The sequence below is a fragment of the Dermacentor andersoni genome, chromosome 5 (assembly GCF_023375885.2).
Source record: "Dermacentor andersoni chromosome 5, qqDerAnde1_hic_scaffold, whole genome shotgun sequence".
Lineage (NCBI taxonomy): Eukaryota > Metazoa > Arthropoda > Arachnida > Ixodida > Ixodidae > Dermacentor > Dermacentor andersoni.
The window spans coordinates 162,239,515-162,266,515 of record NC_092818.1 but is presented as its reverse complement, the minus strand read 5'-3'; the positions used below and the strand labels follow the sequence as shown (position 1 = coordinate 162,266,515).

The 27,001-nt window shown below is 44.0% G+C and overlaps 2 protein-coding genes across 3 annotated transcripts; both read left to right on the top strand.

Moving 5' to 3' along the window:
- The first annotated feature begins 1 nt into the window (after nucleotide 1).
- On the top strand, nucleotides 2-27,001 carry LOC126531534 (FAST kinase domain-containing protein 4). Of its 2 annotated transcripts, none has more exons than XM_050179082.3 (11): nucleotides 2-90; nucleotides 4,832-4,973; nucleotides 5,306-5,596; nucleotides 9,132-9,434; nucleotides 10,883-11,063; nucleotides 12,288-12,566; nucleotides 16,609-16,727; nucleotides 18,988-19,108; nucleotides 24,480-24,552; nucleotides 24,668-24,782; nucleotides 26,845-27,001. In XM_050179082.3, the coding sequence occupies exons 2-11, from the start codon at nucleotides 4,863-4,865 to the stop codon at nucleotides 26,935-26,937; spliced, it is 1,686 nt and encodes a 561-aa protein (XP_050035039.1). In that variant the 5' UTR covers nucleotides 2-90; nucleotides 4,832-4,862; the 3' UTR covers nucleotides 26,938-27,001. The 2 variants fall into 2 exon arrangements, with proteins under 2 accessions (XP_050035039.1, XP_050035038.1); XM_050179081.3 differs by having other exon boundaries at nucleotides 18,985-19,108.
- Nucleotides 97-2,107, top strand: LOC126531535 (unconventional prefoldin RPB5 interactor-like). Its single transcript, XM_050179083.2, has one exon. It carries the CDS (start codon nucleotides 618-620, stop codon nucleotides 1,644-1,646), a length of 1,029 nt encoding a protein of 342 aa, XP_050035040.1. The 5' UTR covers nucleotides 97-617; the 3' UTR covers nucleotides 1,647-2,107.

Here is a 27,001-nt window from a genome sequence, read left to right as displayed (position 1 = left end):
ACGAAGCCAACCAAGCGACGAAAAGCGATCGAGACAGATCCGTAGCAAAAAAGTATGCCAAAATGAGCTTCATTTTCGTCCCGATTTGAGGTGAGTTCATTATATTGCGAACATTACAGTCCTTATTGAGAGAACTTTACAGAAGCCTAAACTGTTAATACATTCCAAGTTATGGGCCGCTTTTTATTTTGGACGTTGCGTACGAATGAGTGTTCGCTACCTTGCGACTGTGTACGCTCAACCCCCACACGTCCCAAGAGCGCCCGGCAGTGGGATACATGCGATTTCTAAACACTCTGTTCCACTTGATTATTATTTTTTTCGAGAATTCGAGAAGATTTAGTACTATTACAAAAATATTTTACTTCAGCAGTGAGTGTTAGAGGTGCTTTACGTTGTCGTTTCCGCAAGTTTTCTAGCGGTTTTATTGAGCATCAAGTTGTGTGACGGGTTCTCTGCTGCCGTGTTGAGAAGTCCATCGTGATGATGCCTTCCGCTCTCGGCGATTGAGCGATCAGAATCGGCAAGTGGACAGAGCGCATCGGGCAGTGGCCGAAGGTGGACTTCCTTCCGCTCTTTTCAGATTGGGACATCGCTGTCACAAAAGCGCTTCTCAAATGGAGTCCGAACAGATGGAAAAACTTCGCCAGTCGCAGCTGAAGGGCCTGCGATCCTGCGACGCGAAGCTCGAGCGCTGGGCGCAGTTCGAGCGCGACTACGAAGCCCTCAGCGAGCGGCTGCGCACGCTGCCCGACCGTGTGAGCCATGAGGTGATGGTGCCTCTCAACTCCCTCGCCTTCATGCCGGGACGGCTCATCCACACGAACGAGGTACTCGTGCTCCTGGGGGACAACTGGTTCGCCGAGCGGTCTGCGAGCCAGGCGCTGGGCATCGCCGAGCGGCGCGCCGAGCAATGCAGAAAGATGCAGGAGGGATTGAAAGCCGAGCGGGAGCAGCGCACCAACTGGATGAAGTACACGGACGAGTTGCACCGCGAGAGCGGCTACGTGGATATTCGGGAGCCGTACGACCCGGCTGAGGAGAGCACCTGGCGAGAGAGACACCGCAAGAGCGTGCGTGACCATCACACGTCCAAGAAGGCTGCCGCAGAGCAGGAGCATCAGTCCGACACGGATGTCTGGAAACTACTCGATCGCCTCGAGTTGCAAGAAGAGCAGGAAGAAGCCCGCGCAGACATCGCACCCGAGATGTCGCACGAGGAAGTATCGCGCAAAGTTCGCTGGCAAGACGAGAGCAGCGGCCACATCAGCTTCTCTTACTCGTCAAGCGACACCTGCTCAGCGACCACGGCCAGTTGCAGTTCGGACGCATTGCTGAGTCCGGGCGACATCTTGCGCATGTTTGGTGGATCAGAAGCCAGCGTGGCAAAGTCTATACTGAAAAATTCTTTGGACATGAAGCCGCCGACGCTGCCTAAGGCGTCAGTATCATCTCCTGTTGTACCAGCACCGAGAGAAAGGCCGAAGTTGAAGTTTGATGACGCATTCACGGGAAATGTTGTGGAGCACCGCACTATTGCACCTTCGTCGACAACAATCGACTTTGATGTTACTGACGTAGAATTACCAGCGCCACTCAATAAGCCAAGTTCGTTGTTTAGGTCAAGGAGGGTAACAAAGCCGTAGACTCGAAGCACTGAACTGTCGCTTGTGTTATGCTACAGTAAACGACACTGAATATTTGTGCGACAGTGGACAATGCAATTTCTTTTGTGACCTCGAAATACTTTCTGCAGCATTTACAGCTGTCACTATGAGGTGCCCAAATACCGTGTGAACTGATGAGAAACACATGTTACCATACACACAAAGTGCATGTAACATGTTAGCAGAGTCAGTATATTTCAACATCTTCTATTGGTTGGACATGAACACTGATGTTCAAAAAGCATCTGTCAGCACAAGACCATGTGATTTGCCTTGCTGTATCAGAACCGCAGTTTTGTCTTGTTCTGAATTCATTACGGTTGTGTGGACCACGTGGACAGCATGGAATATAACACCAATATGCTATTGTGTTTTGACTGCAATGTTCAAATAGTGCCATTGTTTTGTAACTGATATCATAAATCATTTTGTATAAGAAATGTGTTGTTTCCTATTAATCTGCAGCATGGCTTACAACGTAATTCTGTGTCTCCTTCGAAGGCATTTCCACAATGCCAGTGAAAAGCCGCTAGACAGCATCCACTCAAGCTGCCAAGAAATAGTTTTGTGGCTCTAGATTGCACTTGTATTTCTAATTGTTAATACGCTCAATGTGGGGACATTGTTTTCAATATTATTGTTTGGGAGAATTACTTTGCAGCAGTTTATTTTAGGTGGAAGCATAGCAGGTATAACCATGTAATTGGTGCTTCTGCAGATAGCCAAGGTGGCAGGATGTGTGCTGTAAAAATGCACAAAATGTTGGCGGAGGATGGATAAGTTCTTAGCGATTTGGAGCTTAGCAAGCTGTAGTGTGCTTCTGCACTTAGTCTAGTGTAACGCACATCTTGGTGACCAATTTATTTTACTGTAAACATGGGTCAGAAAGTCTGTTTGGTAGAGAGAGAGATAGAGGAAAGGGGAAACGCAGGGAGGTTAACCAGAGGGGAAGATCCGGTTTGCTACCCTACGCTGGGGAGCAAACCGAAAGCAGAGATAAAGAAATGTATGTTAGTGACATATGTATGGGGACAGAAGAAACTTGTGCGAGCCCCAGATCTTGTAAGCATAACTTCTGAAGGGTGTTGGGGCGGATGTTGCGCATAGCTGTTCTGGCTTCTCAATTGACAGGGAGTGATTTTGGAACATGCCTTTCGAGGATAGCACCATCTAGTGTAGAGCTCTCAAGCATGCAGCCCATTGGCCATGTGCAGACCACATGACCCTCCTGGCTATTCGACTTCCTTCCTTGAGCTGTTTTAGGTCATTGGAGGGCTTTCATATGTATAAGGTCATGGAGCACAATATGCTCGTGGAATGGATAAACTCCACTTTAATGCCCTTGCTTCTGAACTCAAGCAACTCATCCACTGCTACATTCTACACGATAGGAACCATTTAGCTTTGGTCATATGCCGCATGATGACCTGTCTAAAGATACATAAAACGAATATGAGAAAACCTAAGCAGTTCTTAGGGGTTGTGAATGTAAAAGCATTAATGTCCAACTGAATGTCGCTGAGCAGTCCGAGCTTTGTGCTGTGAGTAATGTTTGCGTTAATGCTCCTTACGCCCGACGTGTATTGGGAGAGTTGACGATTATGGTGGATGTCGCTGCATGCCTCTTCACTTGCTTTGCTGCATTGTTCCACTCCCTTACTTCGTCTGTGGTGTACTGCCATGGGCGGTCACGCTTCACTACTTCCGAGGTTGCGGACACTGACGATGTAGATGCTTCAGACTTCATAAAGATATATGTCGCCCGAGCCAGCAAGCGCAAGCTAGCGTCATACTGGCTTGCCAACGTCATACTGAACTGGAGTCGCAGCCAATGAGAATTCAGGTGCCGTTTCACTGCTATAGATGCCGCTGCCTTTTTTGCTCAATGGGCCATTTAACACCTTTGCATAAAAAAACAAAAAAACTACTAATTTTAGCAATTATGCTGGCTCTGAACTCCTTTGCTGCACTGAAGCAGGCAGTCACACCTGACACCATCATCTTGGTTGCTTGCTTGCTGCTCAAATAATAGTGTCTAAAAATAATACTGTCTTCTAAAAAATAACTTATGTATGATGTGCAAAATTTAATTTTCATCCACAGCTGTATTGCTTACTGTGCTCTGAAAAATTCATAGGCAACACCACTCTTAGAGCCTGCATTGTGCACAAAATCCTGCACAAATTCTCAAATGGGAATGTTGTGCCATAGCTTATTTCACCTGACTCCAAACTGTGCAAATTTGGTTCCCAGTGCTAATGGTGGTTGAAGCTTTATTTTTCTTTATATGGTGTGGTTCATAGAAAGGATGAGGAGATAGCCTCACGATGACATCATGATGCAAAAGGTGAAGAGACTCTGCAGACCAAAGTTTCAAGTTTTTGGATCAGTTTCAAGTTTCTGTATTTGGATCAGTTAGGTCGAGTGCTTCTGGCTCTTGCCAGGTGGGGAAAGTGTTTTGCAGAGAAATAATGTGCAAGTTCTTTGCAAGGACCAGAAAATGGAAATGATTATGTGAGAGCATTATGTGCAATCTTTGTAGCTGGTTGTGTATCATGCAGTTTCAGAACTGCACTTTAGTTCCACTCACATAAATTTTGAGGGGTATTGCAAACATGCAAATGGGTGGACACATTCTACCTTGTTTTGACTTTATGTATGTAGTGCACAAAAAATGAGGATAAAGAAAGAAACAAAGACACATATAATGCTATATGTTACTTCACCTCTTCTTTTTGTCTTCATTTTCCTCAAGATGTACCAACTCACCCAAACTGCCAGACTTGTTTTGACTTGTTCACATTTAATGCTTGTACTGACTGCAGTAATCTGTCTATAGCCATTATGAATAAGAAAATCTGACTGTTGTGATCACATATCTGGTATGATCACACACACATTTAATATGCAGTTTTGTGGGAGTCCATTATTACAATCAGTTAATGGCATAAGTGAACTGCAGCGCAGTGCATCTGACAGTTACAAGAGACCCTGCTCCCATTTTGAAGTGCTTTTGGCGCTCTACTTATCAAGTGAGACACCTTGAACAGTAACAAGCATTAACTGCATTTTTAGTTACTGCAAATGCTGGCATGACCAGCCTTGTTGTGTGTGCATGCTGTGGCCATAGTGAGGAGTGATTCTTTTCATTTGTTCTGTGGCAGGCAAATGAGGCTCATCTAGGACGCCAAAGCCATGCTCCCAGCAGCGAGGGTGACTTTAAGGTTGTCGTGGATGGCAGCTACACGACTTAGCCTTGCAGCCACACGATGCCACGCAGCTCTTGGCACCCAGCATGTCCAAGTGGTATGCTTAACTTACTTGAGCGTTGCTAAGTTTGTTTATATATGTTGATGTGATGCCCACGGCAACAGCTGATCATGTGCTTTTCCCTTTACTTGAAATGTTGACATTGGCAGTAGACACCAATATCTGCAAGTGCTTAAAAACAATGATTGTTGACCAGGAGCTTGAATTGTGAGAGTGGTGTTGCGTCACTGATTAATCACCAGGTCATCAAAGTGTTGCCGCAGAGGCATCATGATGTACAGGCATTGGCCTGTACATGGCCCTCATGACTGATTAACAGGCCACGTTGCCTCCAAGAATGGTTGACTTGGACCTTGTGCTTGATGCAGGCTGCTATGGGGCCCAAGGAGGATGTGCAGTTCCCTGTGAGTGCCAGGGTGTCTGAGCCAACGGCTGCGCAGACGACAGTGAACTTTGAGACTGTGTGCAAAAAAGTTGTGGAGGGCACAGAAATAGGCATACCGAACAGTGCTATTATCACGGCATTGCGCAAGTTACTTCCTTCACGTCAACAAGATCCACGTCTGATGGAGTGCTTTGCTCACAGCATACTCTGGCGGTCGCGACGCATGGATCTTGCAAACCTCTGCATAGTCCTTGGCCTGCATGTCAAACATCAGGTGAGCTGAAATGGGATAGGGACGAAACGTAAACATGCATTAGGGTAGTACCTTGTACACTAAGCTGAAAATTACCTTTGTGGTTGGTCCTTCCATTCATTCTAGTTCATGGAGGATTCCTTTGCCAAAAATTAGGCCTTAAAGTATATTCCACATTTGTGTAGCAGCATAAACACCAGTTCTGTGTTTATTGAACTTTATATCCTGGCAGCCTTGCCTATGTTATCACTTAAAAAATATATTTAGCTTTTGAAATGAGAGATTATTTAACTGAGGTATTTTCATTTATAACACAACAGAACCTCGGGATGCTTGTCACTATCTGTTAAAGTTGTTTTGAAGCCATTCAGCTGGTGTCAAAACCTGTCATTAGGCCTTATCGTGTGTTCCTGGAGTATGCCTGCCACTGCTAAACTCATGGCAGCGAAGAGCATCGCCTCTCAGTTTAAAGGTGTGAAAGTTCTACAGGGCCCTGCTGAATGGCCTGGTGGTGGGTCTGGTCAGGCATGGGGTGGCTTCAGTACTTCTGACTGAGACTACTGGTCATTATGTGCATGAGGAGCATGGCTGGGAGCTCTACTGACTAGGAAATGAAGTAATAATAGTTGGGGAGTTCAAGAAAGGATTATGGGGTGGCTGCTTATCATGTGCATGGGTAAGAGAGGAAGTGCACTTCTATAAGGCACCTTCATATGAGTTTGCTTAGGAGGAGTTACTTGGCACCGCAGAAACCAATTATTGCAATTTCATGTTGTGTCATTAACTTGCTCTGATTTGTCGGTAATTTGTATTGCTCTCTTACTAGTGACTGAGCTGCAAGGATGACTTTGGGTTGTTCATGTGCATTCATTTATTTGAGTACAAAGCCCATTCATTGTGTTATCTGCCTGTGTGTGATGTGGCCATGAATATAATGCTGAGGATAAATTATTGCAATTTTACAATTAACTAAAACACTATTACAGTTATAATGTGGCCCAATGCTGCATTAACTCTTTCCTTACCGCTTGAAATTTCTTCATTTCTAGTGCTCTTATGTATTAACGCTCTATTTCAAGACATATTACCTGCAACATACATAAAATTGTATCCTGATCACTGGTGTTTCATATGGAAGTAAAGGAGAAATAACTGCTCAGATAGTTCTTGAAAATTTCGATGTGAAACTTCAAAAAAACACCTCAAGAAGCGTGAATGAAAGTAATAATTTACTATTTCTAGTGTAAGTAATTTATTCATTGCAGCAAGCACACGGTTCCTTTTCTACTACATTATTTAGGCTCTTGAACCAATTATTGTCATCACCTTGTTCCTTTTCTACTTCATTATTTAGGCTCTTGAACCAATGATTGTCAGCTGGGGAGCATCCAAAACCTTCTCATACTTCATTATTGTGTTCTATCAGCTTTTCTGTGCAAACAAACTGGCCTAGTAGTGTGCCTTGAACTGGCGCAGGAGTCCTCACGTGCCTTGTGCAATACTTCTACAGTACTGCACAGTAATGTACAGTGTTGAGTGTTGCACAGTATTGTACTGTAATGAGAAGGGCATTTGCACAGGCGACGTTCAAAAAGTAAGAGATTAGACTGTTGGTCAAGCTTGTGCCGAAGGTTGGTCTGAAATTTACTGTGAGCTCTTGTGGGAGTGAAAACTCCACGCTGCAAAGAGCATTTCTTGTAATAATTCATACATATGATATCGAAACGCTGATAGATAAAAGCAATCCACGGGGGTAAAAATATTGAACTTGATATTAGTCAAACACAATTATCAAAATAACGTGCACTCATGAGCATCTGTTGTTGTTTGACACACCGTTAAAAAAAGCCTATACAGTGGATCAGAAAATTGACAGCCGAAGAGAAGTTTCTGCTTCCTCACTGCTCCTTCGCTGCCGCACCCACCCGCCTTACGCCCTCTCCCCTTTACAAGAACCCCACCTATATACACTGTGGCGAGAAAAAGCATATGTCGTCTTGAAGAAGACAAGTCCACTTGCCGAAATGTTGGCTCCTGCTTTCACCTTGTTCTCGTTTTGCTCATCATCTTGAATTTCCATCCCGCCTTCCTCCTGTTTTCCCTGGTTCACTGCTCCTGTCATTTAAGAATTATTTTACCGAGTCGACCAAACCACAAATTTTGCACTGTTTGACTGGAGAAGTGCAAGGAGTAATGGAGGCTAGTTTCAACAATACCTTCCTTCAAAAATTTATTTTAATGCGATAGCGTTAAGAGTCCCGTGTCAAAGAAAATGCAGTGTCAGTGTCGGACGTTGTTTCGGCAAAAAGATTTTCAAACCACCCATACCCAGGCCCTCCATATGGCGCAAGGAACTTATTGAACCAATTGTATTTTTCAAGCTAAAATACGTAGAAAAATCGTAAAGTATGGATTACACACAACCTACGGACATGATAGCTCTCGGATTGTAATTTGAATATACAAGAAAACATCATTCTGTTACACGAAAACTCAAACAAACCCCTTTTCCAGCATTTCTGCATTTCATAGACTGCCAGTGGTGTCCGCCATTTGCGTGGGCCGGCGCGTGAATATCTCGGAGTCCACGTAGTGGCGTGCCCGCTTTCTTGAAACACTTCCAGATGTCACTTGCCTCCGTCGCATCGCGGCCCACGCAAGAGGCCTCATTTCTACCAGTAAGCCTGCCTTCGTGGATAGTGTTCGCCGTGAGCGTTTCTCAGTAAACATTATGGTTACGTATGCTGCAGTTGCCGGGAAGCGTGAGAAGCAGTCAGGGATCTTTGAATGCTATTGTGTTCCACTCTTAAAGGCAAAGCTTAAGCGTCCTCCAAATTTTTTCCAGACTCATCAATGTGCTGAAAATTGTCAAACCTGACTTACAGGTAAAGTGCAGTCATTACTTTATATGGCACATGGATTACTCGTGTAAAAATTTCAAAGGTAATGTTTAACAGTGTGTCAAAATACTGTCGATCAAATTGTCGATTTCTTTGGGCCTGGTAAGGAAAGAGTTAAACAACCACTGTCAACAGCTCAGAGGAATGAACGGGTAAAATGAATATCTGTAAGCAGTTCATGCATTATATACATCATTCCTGCTTATACTGTCACTGCCACTTGCGAATATCGTGGCTTAATGAAGATGATGGGCCTCAAGTGCCCAGTAGCTGTTCCTGGTGCATGGCAAAAAAATTTGCATTGTATTAGTGGTGTTGCTGTTTCTTGAAGTGCACCTTTAGGCCAGAAATTAGTCAAGAATTTCAGGACTTCTCTACGTCCCAAGAGGCATTCACCTTTACAATAGTGAGTGCTGTCAGAAGTACATTGATGCACTTGGTACTGCTGAAGTACATGCTTGTGGATCCTTAATAGATTTTAGAAAACATCTCATAGGTTCCTTGTGACAATCTTGCCATTATATCGTGATCAAGAGGCTGATGTGATGAGTGCAACAAATTCTGTTACACATAAATCTTGCATCGTGTTTGCATAAATGTAGTGCAGTTTTTGAGAACTGTGGCCCAGTGACTTGAGCTTTGCCCCATGCTCACAGACACAGAAAGGCAGCGAACTGGAGCAACGAGTGGTCGATCAACTGCGTACAGTCGTACGAGAGCGACTTTCCGAGGCTGAGTCGGTGAGCGACATTGTGTGGCTCCTGGAGACAGTGGAGCACATGGGTGCCGCCGAGCATAAGCGGAGGTTTGTGCTTGAGGTGCAAGATCGGGCCCTGCAGCTGGTGGGCTCCCTGCCACGCTCGGACGTGCGCCTGCTCGTGCGCACCCTTGCACGGCTGAAGTTGAGGCCGACACCCCTGCTCCAGGCCGCCGCTTTCTACCTGTCCAAGGGGCCAGAGGTGAGTGTCACTCCTGAAAAGGACACTAACGAAAAGAATAAGTTTGGCTGCATTAGTAAATTACCGTTCTACAATATAAAGAAAGATCTGGCAGAAACCATTTCGGGATGATTGTCGATGTTAATACAATTAGCATTGAAGCAGTGCAGTGGCATCGTATTGCCACTGCTGAAACATGTCATTTATAAGGCATGTACTGGAGCCGGGCTCCTTTCTGGCGCTTCCCTCTGGGAACACCGTGCCATCTCACAGCATCATTGTGAAATCTGTGTGCTTGGTGCGTGTCTGAATATATAGTCAAACAAGGGTGTCTGCATAGGTATGACGTGGGCTCCTCCCTGCGCTGGAGAACTTTTTAATGATTTCTTTTTGTCATTAAAAAGCGCCGTATACCCAGTGGCCCAATCCAGTGACCCAAGTTGACATCATAGAGGTTCATTTAAAATTAGCACATACCCAATGGCACGTACCCAGCTGCACATACCCACTGCTATATGATTGACCCAAGTTGACATGAAAGGAAAATGGTTAGATACTGCCACGGACATAGATAGATACCAGAAAGTGAGTAAAGTATCGTAAGAATGCCAATTCCATTAAATAACCACTCTTACCGTAAGAGGAGCTTGGATAAGCTAGAAAACATGCAAAAACAAAAGACAGGTGGTGATACTTTCCACACCAGGCTCACTTTTACATCATGGATTTGGCGTCATATAGTTGAGCCTAGGTAAATATTTAAAAGTAAAGATGAACTACATTGTATTTTAAGTGAGCCAGAGATAAAACTCGGCAAGTTTCAAGAATTTATATTTTTCCATAATGGCCCAAATATGGGAAAATGCTCTGATATCAGTGACGTTACACTGACATATCGCCACCGACATTTCAATGTGAAATTAGTAAGAATTGAAATTGGCTGTTATTTTTTTCTCTGAGTAATCAGCGTCTTACTGAGAAATTGACAAAAATAGAGTTTTGAAAGAATCCTTTATCAATCTAAATGGAGTTAGTGTTTAGTGTATTTTTAACACGTTGTTGGCATGAGATCCAGTCAGTTATTCCTTGTGGCGTGTGTTGCGCGAGAACATCCTCATGCCAGTTATGAGGTGGTACGATAACGCTGAGGCCAGCGGCGGACTTTTTGCTCAGTCACAGCAAACCACCCGATTTCTGGTAGCAGCTTTAGTTCCTCTTGGTGAGGTCTTGTCTGCATTTCTGGAAGCATATACAGTAACTGTAGATAACATGAAGCCCATGTGCTGCAGCTGCACAGGTTTGCTTTGATGTGCAGCCGCTGCAGCTGCACTGGCACATCACGGAATGCAGTGGTGCGTTTGCATACCCTGCAGTATTTTGTGGGCGAGTGTACATAATTTAAAAAATGATCAAGAAACTTGCCCTTCTACTCTGGTCTAATCTCGTGCCCTTCTGCATGTTGGCTGCAGGATGCTTCCATGAAAGAAATCGTCAGCCTCTTTCATGCATTCCATTCCCTGAGCTTCCCCGAGCCATCAGTGCTCCAGCAGCTGTCTGGAGCTTTTGTGGAGCAGCTAGCTGATGACACCAAGGTTTCTCTGGTTGCAGCGTGCTTCACAGGTGTGGGCCAGTTGTCTTGGAGGCACACTGGTAAGCGGTCAACCTTCAGCTTTATTTTCGCCAATTAAATTGGACATCCCGAAGCTACATAGTGGGCTATGAAGGATGCTGTAGTGGAGGCCTCCGGAATAATTTCAGCCACCTGGGGTTCTTTAAAGTGCATCCAAAGCATGATACGTGAATGTCATTGCATTTCGCCTTTATCGAATTGTGACTGCAACGAATGGGAATTAAACCCAGGACTTTGCTGAGCAGCAAAAGGCCATGACCACTGAGCCACTATGGCTGATACTGATTCAATGTGCCTAGTAAGAAATATTGTAACCTTAAGCACCGTGAAGCCTTCTGTCTGAGCAATCTATACGGATTTTCCTTGTACAGCTACACCTTACTGCAATGAACAATGGTATATCGCCAAATAGACCGGCATTGTTAAAATTCATTATGTAAAATAATGGCAAGAACTTAAGACCAGTGCGTCTTTTTTTGCGTGTGTCAATGCTCTTCACTGCTCAGTGGTAGCGTTTTCTGTCGTGCTGAATGCTGAACCACATGCAACTATGCCGACATCACCGCATGGAACCAGCAGAAGTTACGGAGCGCTGACAATGGCTTCCAAGATTGGGTGGCATGGTCACGCGCTCTGCTTCATCATGGAGGCTACATCCTGATGATAAGCATGCCTTCAAGTTTATGGCACTATGCCTGGAATGGGTGCACTTGGCATGTTAGATTGAAAATTTTATGCATGCTTGCAAGAGAGCGTCGCTCATGCCACCACCAATGGCCTGTGTGCTGAAAAGAAGCCCGACTCGTGTGTATAGAGGGAGGGTGTTCTGACACTGAAGAGTTCGGTATAATCCGCAGCGCGCTCAAGTGGGTTTGTTTTAAACAGTCTTTTTTTATTACTATTACACAATGTAAGGAGGTGTTGGCACACAAATATGGCACCAACTACTCTTTGGCTCTTGAATAGGTGGTAAACAGTCTTATTCAGGTGAATGCATGTGAATCTTGTAAAAGTTCAGCAATAGTTTGTTGTACCCATGAATTCGTTATATTTGTGCTATCTGTAATGATGTTCAACTGTAGCTTCCGGTGATGTTCAACTGTAGCCTACAGGTGGATACCAATCCTTTGTTTCGTGGTGTTAAGGAGATATCACATGTACAACTTGTCACCTGTTCTGCACTTACACTGCTTTGATGTCTACTTCTCTTGCTCAATATGGTTTTGTTGCTGTGATCTTTGCAGAGCTCCTGGAGTCATGCTCCAGCTGGATAGTGACTCACCGTGCCTCCTGCCGTCCAGCCGACTTCACCGCCTGTTTGCTTTCCCTTGCACGGCTGCAGTACATGCCCGAGTGTTCAGACCAGCTTTTTCCTGTGCTACTTGAGGAGCTCTCGGAAGGCCACTTCACCACCATGCCAGCTGTCTGGCTTGACATTGTCTGGTCACTAGTATCGCTTGGCAAAGCTCAGCAGACACACCTTGATTCTGTTCTCCAGCACCATTTTTACACTCCTCTCCTGGGTAAGTGGTGCTGTTTGTAGGCTCGTGCAAATATGAATTTTGTGGTTCAAAGCAAATTCAAAGTGAATTGCTCAACTAGCAGTTGTGGGATTGACAAATCTAAAAAAATGGGGGGTCCTTTACTTGCAAGGATGGAAACAGTTTGATCTCAGGAAACAATTTATTTTCAAAGTTCAAAGTGTTGTTCAGCACAAGTTGTTCTACATCTTCTACAGTGCCAGCAGTACAGATTGACATGAATCTGCTGGGGTGTGTAACCCCAAAGTTAAGTGTAGAAAGGTCTCTGCGTCATGGCAGGGCATGCTTGCAGTGTCCAAGCATATCTGGAACAGACGTAAAGGCATTTCGCTTAATAATTAAGCACTGTTCTAGCTTATAAAACCATGGCAAGGCACTGCAGGTAGCACAGCTTTGAACAGCTTCCAAGGTCGTGGCTCTGTAGTGTCTCCCAGAGGTCCATGGTTCTTACGTATAGAAGTTGTTATTGCTTGCTGTCAGACAAGCAGTACACATTCCTCATGGCACAAAATAAGAGCACACATTCTTCATGACCCACATTGGGTCATGAAGAATATGCTCTGCTCGCCTGACAAGCAAGCAGTAATGATTACCTCGTATCAGGACCATGGCCTCCAGGAGACAGTCTGGAAAGCCGTCTTTTCTGCTATATGGAATTTTCAATGTTAAAGGTGTGCCTGATCAATAGCATAATGCGAAATGCTCCCTGGCATCAGCCTACTAAAGCAACTACAGTTAAACCTTGATATAACAAAGTTGGTAAAATCAGCAATTTGCTTCGTTATATAAAATTTTGTTGTATTGAAATTCAGCCTTTTGTGCAAATAGTGCAGTCTCCAATCGATGTTGTTTTTACATAGAAGAGGCCGCAAGCAATCCAAAAAAGCAAACTTGAATGAAAAAAAAAAATTCATTGTTGAATTCGAGAGTTGGCAATGAAATATATGCTTTCATGCTGTGTCAACAATATCTTCTCAACCGCGATATGAATTAAGCGAAGCACGCCACGCTTTCATGTCCACTTCACATTCGTGGCTGATCGTGCTGCCCCCAGTGGGACGGGGCTATCATGAATTGTGCCCACTGCTGTGGCCGAATGCTTCGTCTGCCTCCCGCTTCAACGAATCTCCAGAATGTGAGGTTATGCAACCTCAAGCACTAAACATGCGGGAAAACAATGCACATTATGCCATGAAATCTTAGCACGCCCACTCTTTCCACACGCGGCATATTATCTCTAAAGCAGGACATGCTATCAGCATATGCGCTCATCCATGGCTGCACTATAAGAGGAGATGCACATGAACCTGCCCCTACTCATCAACTCCTCAAGCACACTTGTATGCATTGCCGCGAGCTCTCTACCCTCATCCCCCTTCCCCTTGCTCATGCTGAATGGCTCACTCTCACGCACTTTCACTCGCAGCCAAAGCATATAGTGCGTGCGGCATGATATGATCTTATCGCACTTGAAATTTATATGAAACATGCCGCTGCTCTGCTTCGGCGGTCACTCTTGGTCACACGATTTAAGAGGTGTGTTCTCAAGCAGACTCTTGTAATTCAACCATTTGACCATCTGTGCCTGCGGAAGTTTCTATTTATTGTCTTGGTATTTCTTCGCGGCGGCAGTGAAATTTTGTTATACTGAAGTCGTGCGTAAACACACTTCGTTATATTGAGGTTCTAAATACATGCTGTTCTATGAACAAGAACAATGAAAGCCGTGTGTGCGGGAGCATTCTCATGATGCAGGAACCACTCGCCGGAATTTCACAAGGCCGAATTTTTTCTAGCCACAATTCTGCGCAGCCGTTACAACACCTCCAAATAGAACTGTTGGTTGACAGTTTAGTTTTAAGGGTAGAATTCTGAGTGTATGGTCCCTTTAATGTCAAAAGGCAGATCAGCATCCTCTTCAAATTCGATTTAACCTGACGAGCTTTTTTTGGGTAAGGTAAGCCAGGTGACTTCCATTGACTTGTCTGTTTACTTTCGGGGGTCGTACCCATAGCATCATGACTCATCGCCTGTGATGATTATTGTTAAAAGCTCTGGATCGTCTATGACTGCGTCCTTTATTGCACGACAGGCTTCCATGCAACGATCCCTTTGCTCTTTGGTGAAAAGTCTGGGCACAAACTTAGCAGCCACTCGTCGCATTTCCAAATCGTTTTGCAAAATGCGCTGAACGGAGCTCCAGGATAACCCGGATAAGTCTTCAAGTTGGTTGTTTATTCTGCGTCAGTCTTCCTTGATGAGATCATAGGTTTTGGCAATGTTGTCCCCAGTTCGCACACTTGAAGGACGTTTGTAATGGGGCTGATCTTCAATGGTCATTTCCCCCTTTTAAACCGAGCAAACCATTCATACACTTGCGTTTTATTGAGACCATGTTCTTTCTCTGTTTGCATCATCACAACAGTTTCTCCTGCGTTCTTGCTGAGTCGTGCATAAACACGAAGTGTGTTTATGCACGACTTCAGTTTAACAAAATTTCACTGCCACCGCGAAGAAATACCGAGACAATAAATAGAAACTTTCACAGGCACAGATGGTGAAATTGTGGAATTAAAAGAGTCTGCTTGAGAATGCACCTCTTAAATCGTGTGACCAAGAGCAACCACTGAAGCAGAGCAGCAGCATGTTCCCTATAAATTTCAAGTGCAATAAGATCCTATCACTCCGCATGCACTATATGTTTGGCTGCGAGTGAGCCATTCAGCAAAACTTCACAGCCGCACATTGTTTGTGAGAATCTGCCATTTCTTGTCACGAGTAGACTACAGACACACAAACAAAACTGCCAGAAAAACAACAGGCGTCATTGTCGGTTGATGCCACTTGGCATACTGACTCACGAGAGGTCCTCCTAAAGTGCCCTAGCAGCGAAACCTCGTACTACAAGTACACAATGCGCAGGAGTACAATTCCGGCTATTTTTGTGTTCCCACTTGTATGTAGCAGGTATTGAGTGACAGAAAGCTGTATCGGGATTTTCTCCTTGGCACTTTTCATCTGATTATAATCATTGAGATGCTGATTAATTAATTAAGACTAATTATCTAATTAGGCAGTATGCAGAAAATATTCTGAGTATCTCCAAGTCACGGCAAACAACATTACCTTGTTTCTGTCCAGCTACATAGCATTTGCATATTTTTAAGGTTTGGCTCAAGTTAAGTGAAACACCCTGTATTGAGGTTCAAAGTTCAAGGTGTTCTGTGACAAGAAGTTACAAAAAGTGAAATACTTCTTTATATCAAGAATTCTTTTTGTATTGATGTTTTGCTATATCGGGGTTTAACTGTAGTTCCAGCTCGTGTCATTCAAGCTTAACGTCTTACAAAACAGACAGATATTTGAGGTGAGGTGCCACCAGGTTTTTCTCACAGGGAGCCAATTGTACCATAGACAGTGGACAGGCTAGGAAACTAAATGGGAAGGTGGCCAGATCTGTACAAAATTAATAAAGCAATGTGCAAGTTACAGAACCTGCAGTTTTAATCCACTGGTGGTGTACTGTCTCTTTTTTTTCACTTTATCTACCATCAAACAAAAGATATAGCAGATGCCACTCATTATAAAGTGTTCTATTCCTTATTGCTTTCCTTGGCTTCACTGATTTTGCTTCCTTAAGGTATGGACCAAGGAAAATTCTCTGCTCAGTACACTCTGTTGTCATCAGGTGCCATGATCTTGGTCGGTCACTCTCTGGGATACTTTCAGTTTTATGTGACGTGGCATCTGATGCAATGCTTCACTGCAACGAAGAGTGTTCTGCACGCTTGCTTAGCCAGTGCGCAACCATAAAAAATGGCATTCTCGAAAGTGATTGACTGAGAATGCAACTTTTGTTTTCCTAGTATCGACTGCATTACTCGTGCTGTTTCTCATTTTTGTATTGTAGTGATGCACATTGTAATTTTGCAGTTTAGCTGCAAAGTCCCTTGCTCAACTTATGTCGCTTGCCCTGTTCTAGCATTAATTGGCCCTTGCTTGTTATTGCTTATTTTCTTACCAGAGGACTCGTCTCTTGCTGTGCCCTCACGACAAAAGCTGCTGAACATAATCGCAGTGAACGACTTGGAATTTCCTGACGGTCCTTCTTTTCCAAAAGAAATGGTTGAATCCATTGTTGAGGTGAGATTTCAGCGTATCCGATGCGACATTCACGGTTAGCTATGTAAACAACTCCTTTCATCTGGCTATGCCATCCAGCTGCATGCCCCCAGACTACTCGTATAGGAGTTTTAGCGACAACATTACTGTAGAGATGCCTCATTTGCTGCTTTAGATCCATGTACCTCATAATGGTGCAGCCGCCTGCCACAGTGAAACAATAGCCATGGCATCCTGCTGTTAAGTATGAGGTCGCAGGTTTGATTCCTGTCTGCAGTGGCCATACCCCAGTAGGGGAGGAATGCATTAGCTCTTGTGTGCTTAGGTTTAGCTGCATGTTGGAAGAACCCCAGGTGGCCGAAATTATTAGTCCAGAGACGCCCCCCTACAGTGTCTCTCATAATTCCTGTCTTGCTTTGGAATGTTAAAACCCAAAATTTGACTGACTTGATTTGATTATGGTGCACTTGATTCCTTAAGTGTGTTAGCCTAATGGCACCATTTTGCTTTGTGAAATTCATGCGGTTTCAGACTGCTTGGTTATAAAAAGCAAATGAAGCTTTTAGCAATGGAATTCCATTCAGATTCCATCTGGTCTGGGTGATGTGATTGGAAAAATATGTACTGCAGTATCCTCAGTATTAAACTAGCATCTGCTTCCTATGAAAGTGTGATACAGTCGAACCCACTTACAACGATACCGGTTTTAACAATATATCGATACCGGTTTTAACAATGAGAAGCTGCTGCACCGTCAACCTTTGTATGTTTTCCATGGTGAAATAACCCGCTTACTACAATGCTCAGATGCCGCATTATCGGTTATAACGACGAAGCCTGGCTGCTGGGTGTTCAAGCCAAAAGGTAGTGAAATGCGAAATCCTTGAAAAGAAAACAATAAAACGAGAAATTTGAGCCGTTGCACGATGGGCCGCTGCTTCAACAGCCGCCACACACTCATTTTCCAGCTATCTCTGCGCGCCTCACTTCCCACACCCTTCCACCCTTCCGAACACTAATGGGCTTGCACCGATAGCTCTAAGCTGCCTCACCGTCTAAAACACGAATCGACCGCGCCAACTGCGCTGCTCGCAGGTTTCTGGCATGTTGCTCGCTGGCTCCTCATTCAGTGCAGTTCTGCAAACAGCTTTATCGTTTGCATTCGTCTTTGTTGGTTGCGTCGAAATCGTTCCTGGCCACGCGGTTTCTCAGCCTCGTTTGACTCGCCACCGAAACGGAAGATGGCTGATCCACCCGCCGATCATCGGCAATGCATGACGTTGCCGGTGAAAAGAAAGCTTAATACGGGTGTCACAAGGCGCACTTTTGATCGCGGTCAAGCCTGATTCGGATTGAATTTCTCAGTCGTGATTGGCTCCTTTGCGCAAAATGCGTGAGAGAGCCAATCACAGTCGAGAATTTCGATCTGGATCGGGGCTGATTGCGATCACAAGTGTACGTGTGACACCGATGTAAGTGTTTCTAACCGATGAGGCGATCGTTGCGAACATGCTTGCATCTGATAGTGACAACGACGACGGTAGCGATGACGCGGTAGGGCAGCCTGCCTCAGCGTTATCCTCACAGGAGGCCTGCGGCAGATTCAGTATCCTTCGGGGCTTCGTTTTCACGAGGAACCTTCCGCTGCACTACGTAGAGCACCTGGATGCCTTGGAAAAGGATGTCGGCAAGCTTTGCCTAAAGCATGCAAGGCTGATGGACATAGGGTTTTCTCATGCAAGCCACTGAGAAGTACGTGGCGAGATGCTTGTGGTAATCTTGCCTCAGCGTTTCTTCTGGGTTTCTCAAGCTGACAGGCTGCTGCGGCAGCCTTCTCACAATTTTTAAAAGGCCCCTTTTGGGGCCACCAAAGCAATGCCTCGGCGTCACTTGCCACCTGTGACCCCTCTTTGCAGTTGTTATAGCAGTGTTATTCTTTAACGCCGATAGCCGCGGCTTGATACACATGATTGGAGCGCCCAGGAAGCAGTTAAATGAGTAAACACAATCAGCAGCTTGATGGAGAAAGGTGGTGGGGAGGGGCACTAGGGGGCCTCCTTACCATTATAGTTTTCTTACATCAGCTCTGCCATCCCCCTATGTTGATTTTTTCATGCAACCCGGTTATAACAATTATCGGTTATAATAATGGAATTTTCGTGGCACTTGAATATTGTTATAAGTGGTTAGACTGTACACATGAGCATGCTGTTTAAGTGTAATCCTAAATGGCAGCGTAATTTTGAAAGACGTGTATGTTCAAAAACCATTTACGCAGCAGAACCACAAGGTGCCAGAAGCAGGAGCACTGCAGCGTTCAGTCAGGGAAGCACTGACGCAGCTTGCCCCTCTGGGGAGATACTTATCACAGAGCCCAAGCCTACCTTATGGACTTACTGCAGGCAAGTGCTTTGTTTGGATGTTCCATACTGCATCTCATGATTAACTCTTTTGGGTTCTGTGAGTGCCCAAATTTATGCATACACTCTTCATCCCACCTTTTATTCACGATACGGAAACCTGATTCAGTTTAACCTTGTTTAAAGGGGACATGACACCAAATTTTTGAGCTGAAGTTATGAATTGCATGTTAAACCGTACACATTCCCCAGCAAGCTGGCCAAATTTGAGTGCATTCGGTGCAGTAGGGAATTTGCACTTGAATTTTTCAATGTAACTGTTGAATCGTAAAGCAGCTTGGCGACACTAAATGGTGACAAAATGCACTTCTAAGAACAGCTCCCTCAGGTAACAGACGCTGGTCTTGAAGGCCATGCTTTTGCATACTGAAAACACTGGAAGTGATTGCAGGAGCTGGAAATATGTCATGGCCACCATGCGTCGTTTTGTTTTTGTATGTGCATTTCAATGCAACTTGTTGGTTTGCAGCTACTTTTTATCACGCTAGTGAAGGAATTGTAGGTACAATTCAGCGGTGATGCCGTTTCTAAGCCATTGAGTGCTAGAGCGTCTGGAGAGAGATGGCCACTGTGGTCTCGAACTGTTTAAAAGCAGATGACGAAGAAGTGGCCTCTCAGTTCCTGACGTCACACAGCCTTGCCAAAATGGCGGTTGCTGTTGGTAGGGGAGGTTGAGAGAGGCAGCGATTACAAATTGAAATTTCCAGTTAAATTGTGGGCTGAGTGCCCAGTTTCTTTGTGTGCATAACCATATTGTGCCCTCTACTATCAGTTACAAAATTAAACTGAGAACAATTGGACAACCATATCATAGCTCTTTTAATGAAGTGATATCTAACACAAATATATCTATGTTCATTATAAGCATAAATTCTGATATCAGTGAAAAAATCACAATTGCATTTATGCAAGATTAATCGAGTGTACATGGTGTCTATGACAGGCTGGCAGAGGGTCTCCTGTTGAATTTGATGGTCTTGCTGTGCCGATACATGGCGTGTGAGCAGCACTAAATTACAAGTAGCACGTGCTTTGTACTGTTGTCAGTATGCAAGCGTGCGACTGGTGTGATTCCATGGGATCAGCGTTTTGGCTTGCCAGCTGCATGCCAGCCAAGCCAAGCCACTCGCCAAAATGCACATACACTGGAGTGTTCTAGATAGGTGGAGTAGGCCCTGCACGAGCTCCACGCCGAGGCGTTCTTTACTGAAATGTTGGCGGCGCCACTGTCCCTCACCTGAATGAACGGCCTTACACGCCAAGCAAATGCGGGATCCATCAGAGACTCTACTGTAGCTGCATGGAACTTGGACAGGCATTTCACGCTGCTGTATCAAGTTTTGCTCCACACTGCAAAACACTAGTTTCTTCACCAGGGTTTACTCAACTTTTCGAGTTAGCAGAGAAAATATGAATGCACATACGTTGTGCAGATGGCACCGTTGAAAGGAAGTGACAAGCATCCTGCCTGCACCATCCACCCTACTGAAGGATACGCAGCATGGCAGTAACAGTGATTTTATTCTCCAACCGTGTGTTGGCAAAAAAAAAAACAATGCAAGAATGAACGCCTGTCGAACAGGTGGCAGCGGCTCGGCCTGTGAATTCGTCACAGCCAATGGGCACAGGTGAAACAGCTGGAGCTTCAGGATAATGCGATGGCTGCATCGCCGTAACTTCAGCATTTTTTCTGCCACTCTCTAAGCTTGCTGCAACGTCCGCTGGAACTGCACCCCTGTTTGTAGTACAAACCACATGCACGTACAACATGTGCCATAATAAGGTACTTTTGCGAAGTATTTGGCATTTTTGGCTATCAGAATACATATTTAACAGGAATAGGCGGGCTAGTTGGTGGTCGATATTGGAATGCATCATGTAACCGCGCAACCAACAAGGGACAAAGAAGAAACACACAGGACAGGCGCGGAACTTCAACTCTTCAACAGTTGAAGTTCCGCGCCTGTCCTGTGTGTTTCTTCTTTGTCCCTTGTTGGTTGTGCGGTTACATGATGCATTCCAATATCAGAATACATATATTGAGCTGTGAGTGAACAAATATTTACTTCGCTGTAACCAATATTGTCTTGGAATTTTCATTTTCATTGTATCATACGAATGCTCATTGAAATAAAGTATGGCCAACCAAAAATTTGTATAAATTTTGGTTAAATATATATTTACTTCGTCACGTGCAATAATTTGCTGTATATTTCGTGCAGTCAAACCTCGTTTAAAGAAGTGAGAGCTGGCACAAAAATAACTTCATTATATCCAATATTCGTTATAAACATATTTGTGACACTGTTATAACGGTGAGACAATTTGTTCGTTTACTTTGTTATATCTGATATTTCATTATATCGAGGTTCAACTGTATTTGTTACATTGAGTTTCAACTGTGTTAAGTATGGTATTAGTTGAATTTAGTTAACATAAGATCACAAGCAAGTCCCATAGCGCGAGTACCCTAACAACCTAAATATTCAGTACAAGTCCCACCCACAAAACTACACTGCACCTTCCTTCTGTACCTCGATACTCCAGAACATGGTTGCCAAGGGGTGCTGATACATTTTGAAAGAAGTTTGTCTCCACTGTGTCGATGTGATTGGCTGGCATGACCCTGGAAATTCTTTTTGATTTATAGAGCAGTGTATTTGCTGTTGCATTTGTAAGTTGCCATGCTGTCTTATTCTTGGGTAGGCAAAAATAATTTATGGGGCAGGCACTGTGCTCGAGCACAATTCTGGGACTGTGTTTTTGAACTGTCACTTGGGGATACTGCTTTTGTGTGCTGTGATTGGCCAAATTGCAAGGGCTGTGGCGTGCTTTCATGTGGAGGATTCTTTTTGCCAAGAGAATGTAGCTGCCTATATTATTTAACTATTTAAGTACTGTGGACGAGTCTTAACCGGTTACAATTTTTTTTACAAAGAGTGCCAAGGACGGGTCTGACTTCTACACAAGTTTGGGTGCTCTTAGTGCCAGTAATGGGTCGTGCTGATCCATTTTGTTTTGACATTCTGGTGAGTTCCCTCTTTGGCCACTAGGGGCCATACAGACTCCACTCATTCGGCAGAGATTTAAAAAGTGGAGGCTACTAGTCGTGCGTTGCCACGCTTTTCACGAAAGCACAGCTTTATTTGATTGAGTCGTCAAGCTCCGAACGTGGTTTGCTTCTGCATCCAGGCATCGACAGTGATGGCAGGGGTATTCTGTGCTATAGATACATCCAGTGACTCTGATGTCGCTGACTACGACAATGGTTTTGATATGGTGCAGCAATGGCTGAAGCTAGATGGACGAAACCTTCCGCCAGCGCCTCCTCATTTTACGTTTGAGCACTTTCAGACACAAGTTGTGAATTTGCTACCCCGTGTCATATATTCAGTAAAGCCTCGTCTACTCGAACTCTGATGTCTCGAAATACCAGTTAAGTCTAAATTTTTTTTTTTCTGGTTGTGGTGTCAGCTTATGTGTTTTTCACCTCTTATTTTGAAAAGATCTTGCGCCAAACTCCAGATATCTTCAAATGTCGACTTTGAAAATACCAGGGAAAAGGCAGTGGAGCAGCATGGCTTGCACTCACTTTTTTTAATAGCAGCAGCTTGCTAGCTGAACCAGATGCCACGCCACTCTTCTCGCTTATCTTTACCTTATCATTGCTCCATGCACTTGCTCAGCTGCTCACTGCCACTTCATTAGGGGCCTCATGCATGCATCAGTGACTTGGTCTATTCTTTTGCCTTATCACTTAAGATGCTGTCGGTGCTGCATCAGTGTAGTCACAGATTATGAATTGTGACCTTGAGCAAGATGCACGTGAAAGGGACTGACAATATTTATGGCAGCATCTTTGAATGTCTTCACATCGTCTATGTGTGGCCAGAAGGATTCTATTTCTGTGATTTTGCTTATCTCGAAAATCTACTTATTTCGACATTTTTTTCCGTTTTTGCAGCTTTGAGTTAATGGGAGTTTACTGTATTTTGAATATGCAAGAAATTTCCTATTTATACGTGCAGTTAAAGTAAATGTCATTTTCTGAACACTTTTTTGGGTTTATTGCTGGCACTTAAAGGAGCTGCATTAAGAGAGCCGGTTTGCTTTGATGTGTTTTTAATCACAAAAGTTATGCGAGTCACATTGCTGTGGCTTATGCCTTGCAACAAATCGTTAAAATAATTCAGCTCTAATGCACGCCTTTACCAGCCAACTGCATAGCACCATATAAAAGCGAAGTTGTAGTTTGTTAACCATGAAGATTATTAGCAGTTAAGTGGCAAAAAGGCATGGCTGTGAAAATCCATGTAAAGTACGGGGTTCAGTGATTCAAATGCTGCACTAGTTGGCCTGCATGGTGGCTGGTGCTTTTTACGCCACTGGTGAGCGCCGGGTGACTGCATGGAGGCCAAATGCAATCACAATGCATCGCATCGGCCCCCGCTTTTATTGTGTACCACACCTCGTCAGCTTGATGTCCTCAGTGCCAATTGGTGCTGCAAAAAGTGCCAGTCACCAAGTTCGCCAATTGTCACGTTTGGATCGCTGAGTACTCTACAAACCACATTTTGAGGCAAAAACCTTGGACGGCTCATGGGCCAAAAAATCCGTGGTCTGGCGTTGTGGCACCAAAACTCAAGCGAACCAACTTGGAGATATAGGTGAACTGGCCATATCTCCAAGTTGGATTCCAACTGATATTGTGAAGGTCGAGAGTCAAACCCTTAACCTTTGGTGGGAGTCGAACCCACGACCTTTGGTGTTAAAGCGAAATTAATTGAGGCATTTGAACCTACGACGCAACTTGGAGGTATGGACGAACAGACCATATCTCCAAGTTGGATTCAAGTTGACATTGTGAAGGTCATGTGTCGAACCCACTACCTTTGGTGTTATTTAAGAAGTTAATGAATTCCCAGTTACTCACGATAGTTAATTAAGGCCTTTAGTGGGAGTCGAACCCTTACCCTTTGGTGGGAGTCGAAACCATGACCATTGGTATTAATAAGGGTAAGTTAATTAAGGTAGAGTAAATTAAGGCACTGGAACCCGCATTCTTTGGTGGGAGAAAACAAGTAATAGGATGTAACAAAGTATTCGAATCAAAATGTCACGTAACACAACGAATGCCTTCATCCACTTAAGCGTATGCTAAAGTGACTGTTACCATTTTGCAATGTTTGTTTGTGGAAACAAAATGCATGGACACTGTGAGTTCAAATACCCGTGTAAGTAGTTCAAATAAAGCTGTTAAATAACGTACATACGTGGGCATAATATCTGCATTTTAGATAATAATGTTATTATTATAAATTTTTTCCTGCTTTGTGTTGTTCTTTTTTGACAGATGGAGAAATGATCGTGGACAAAAATGCACAGCCTGTCCTGCTCGACTCAAAACCTCAGCCAGATCACCATAGGTTTGTTCATTGGCGGGGACTTCAGAACTTTTCCCATGACCTATGTCGTTGTGACTGGTGTGCTTGTTTTTTATTGCTGTTGTAGAATTTGTCCCTGTTTTCTTCTTTCCTGTAGAATTGCATTGGTGGTGCTTGACTACAAGGACTTCACATTGCACAGCCAAGTGCCAACTGGCGTCAATGCTCTTCGAATGCGGCTACTGAAACATCTCGGCTACAAGTTGCTGCAGGTAGGCACGCATGCTTTTGAACTGTACATTCAAATACATCTGCTCGTTATTTGCCCTAAAAATAAATAATAACACAATTCTCACGCATTGCAAGAACCTAGGTTAATGTGAAGCATTAGCTGCACAATGCATGTGAATAAATGTTTTGAAGTTTCAGTTTGTGTGTATTTCACTTATGCTGTTGGGACTCGCAAAGGGGCTACAAGCAGCAGACTGATGCATACTTTCTAAGCACCTGGTCTCACACAGCATGATTGTGACATAAGTATACCCAATGCCATTTTTAGTAGAACATGTAGCTCCATTTCAAGTGGAATGCACAACACATCTGTGCAATGAGAGTGAGGGAGCGCTCCCACAAGTACACATGGTGCTGAACTGTGCACATCATCTGCTGTGTTTAGCAGAGAATGAGGAAGAGAATGCTTGACATTGCTCTGAGAGCACCTGCCTACAACTGTTCTAGTGGCCATGGCGTGGAGGCTGCTATGGCAGGTTTGCCCAACTCTGCATGGTTTACAAAGCATGATATATGAGCTTAGAAATGACTAGGAAACACCTGGATGCACAATGCACTGTCGAAGTAGTCTTAACACCTATTGGGTATTGCGTCTGTGCTGTACTGAGTTGTTCCCAATGGCCGGGCAATGTCACATAGCATCTCTCAAAGGTCTAGCTGCTATGAAGGATGAAGGAAATGGGCAAGCTCTGACTTTTAGAAGTGAATCGTTGCTATGCAATGCAATGTATGGGCCAAGCACTAGGTTGCTTGAGAGAAGAAGTGGTGAGGTATTTGCCCTGTCGAGCCATGCATGTGTCTGTGGCCTATCAAGCAGAGCATTGTGCTCCTGCCCTGGGCAAACCATGTTCGAAGCACACCATTGGTTGCGCAATTTTGTTTTATTATTGAGGCTGCGATTTTGAGGCTACCTGGCCAAACGTATAAGGAAAACCTGGCAATCAATCCTAATAATGCTTTTAATTAAAATATTGCTTCAATACATTTGCTTCGTAATAGTGAAGTCTTTTAATTATACATAATGAGATCTTTGTTCAGGAAAACCCACTTCCAAGTAATTATTTACCAGAGTGCTTGTGATTTCTCAGCAACAGCTATACAGGCAAACATATCTCATGCCAGTAAAACTAGTCGCAGCTTTAAAGAGGTCCCAGTTTCTGTAAACATTGTAGCAAAGTTTGTAAGACAGTGTAGTGGCTAGAATGGGTTTAGTTCCAGTAATTATAATTTGTGGGAACTGCACAGGCGAGTGGCTTAGGAATGTTTAGGGCACTGCAGCATTGCATTATCAGAATTTCTTTTATGTAGGCCTTTTAACCATTAGTGCAATAGATTGTGATGGAGTAACTAGTGTGTGTGAGCATGGGTAGGAATGACACAGCAGATTAGCAGCCATTTTACAGGGCTTGTTGTTTGTCCATTTGCTTCTTGGTTACTGGCGAAGCAAGTTATATAACTGCCATAAGCCAGGGGTGTGTTTACATTTCTTTGAAATGATAATGATTAGTTATGAGTTAGAGCTAAAATATCTAGTAGACATTCATCTCTTGTTGTCACATGGTTGTGTACCATACTCATGGAATGAAGCGCAACAGGGAAATTTTAAGTAGATAAATAAGTGCAATTACTTGAGAGTGGGATGTCACGTTGCAACATTAGTTGGCCCTAAATCGACACATTTCATTCTGTGAGTACTGTACGCCAGCAGGCCTTACTAGTTCCTGTGAATATGTTGCCAAGTGCCACCACATGAAAGTTAATTTGACTCATTAACTGTTTGCAGTAAGTGGGAGCGTACTGCAAACAGTAAGTACTGCAAACAGCCCCCAGGTGGGGCTGTCATAAGTGGGCCATTTGATTTTCAGCTTCTTAATGAAGCTTTTGCATATATGATTTCTTTAGATGAAAACGTGAGGTTTATGTATCTTTCAAGGTAGAAAATTGATGTTTCTTTTAAAACACAAGTGAGCATTGTAGATGTGTATTCATGCATTAGTTAGCGTTACTACACTATGAAACTGTTTTGTGTTATTGTATTTCTAGGTTCCCTACACGGAGTATGATGAAAAAAAACCTGCCCTGCAAAGGGTCAGGTACCTCCACGAGAAATTACTCCAGTGTGTTGCTAGATCTTAAGGATTAGTGTACATATTTTCCTGCTGCTGTTTGAAATAAATGCTAAAGTACAAACAGTCATAAA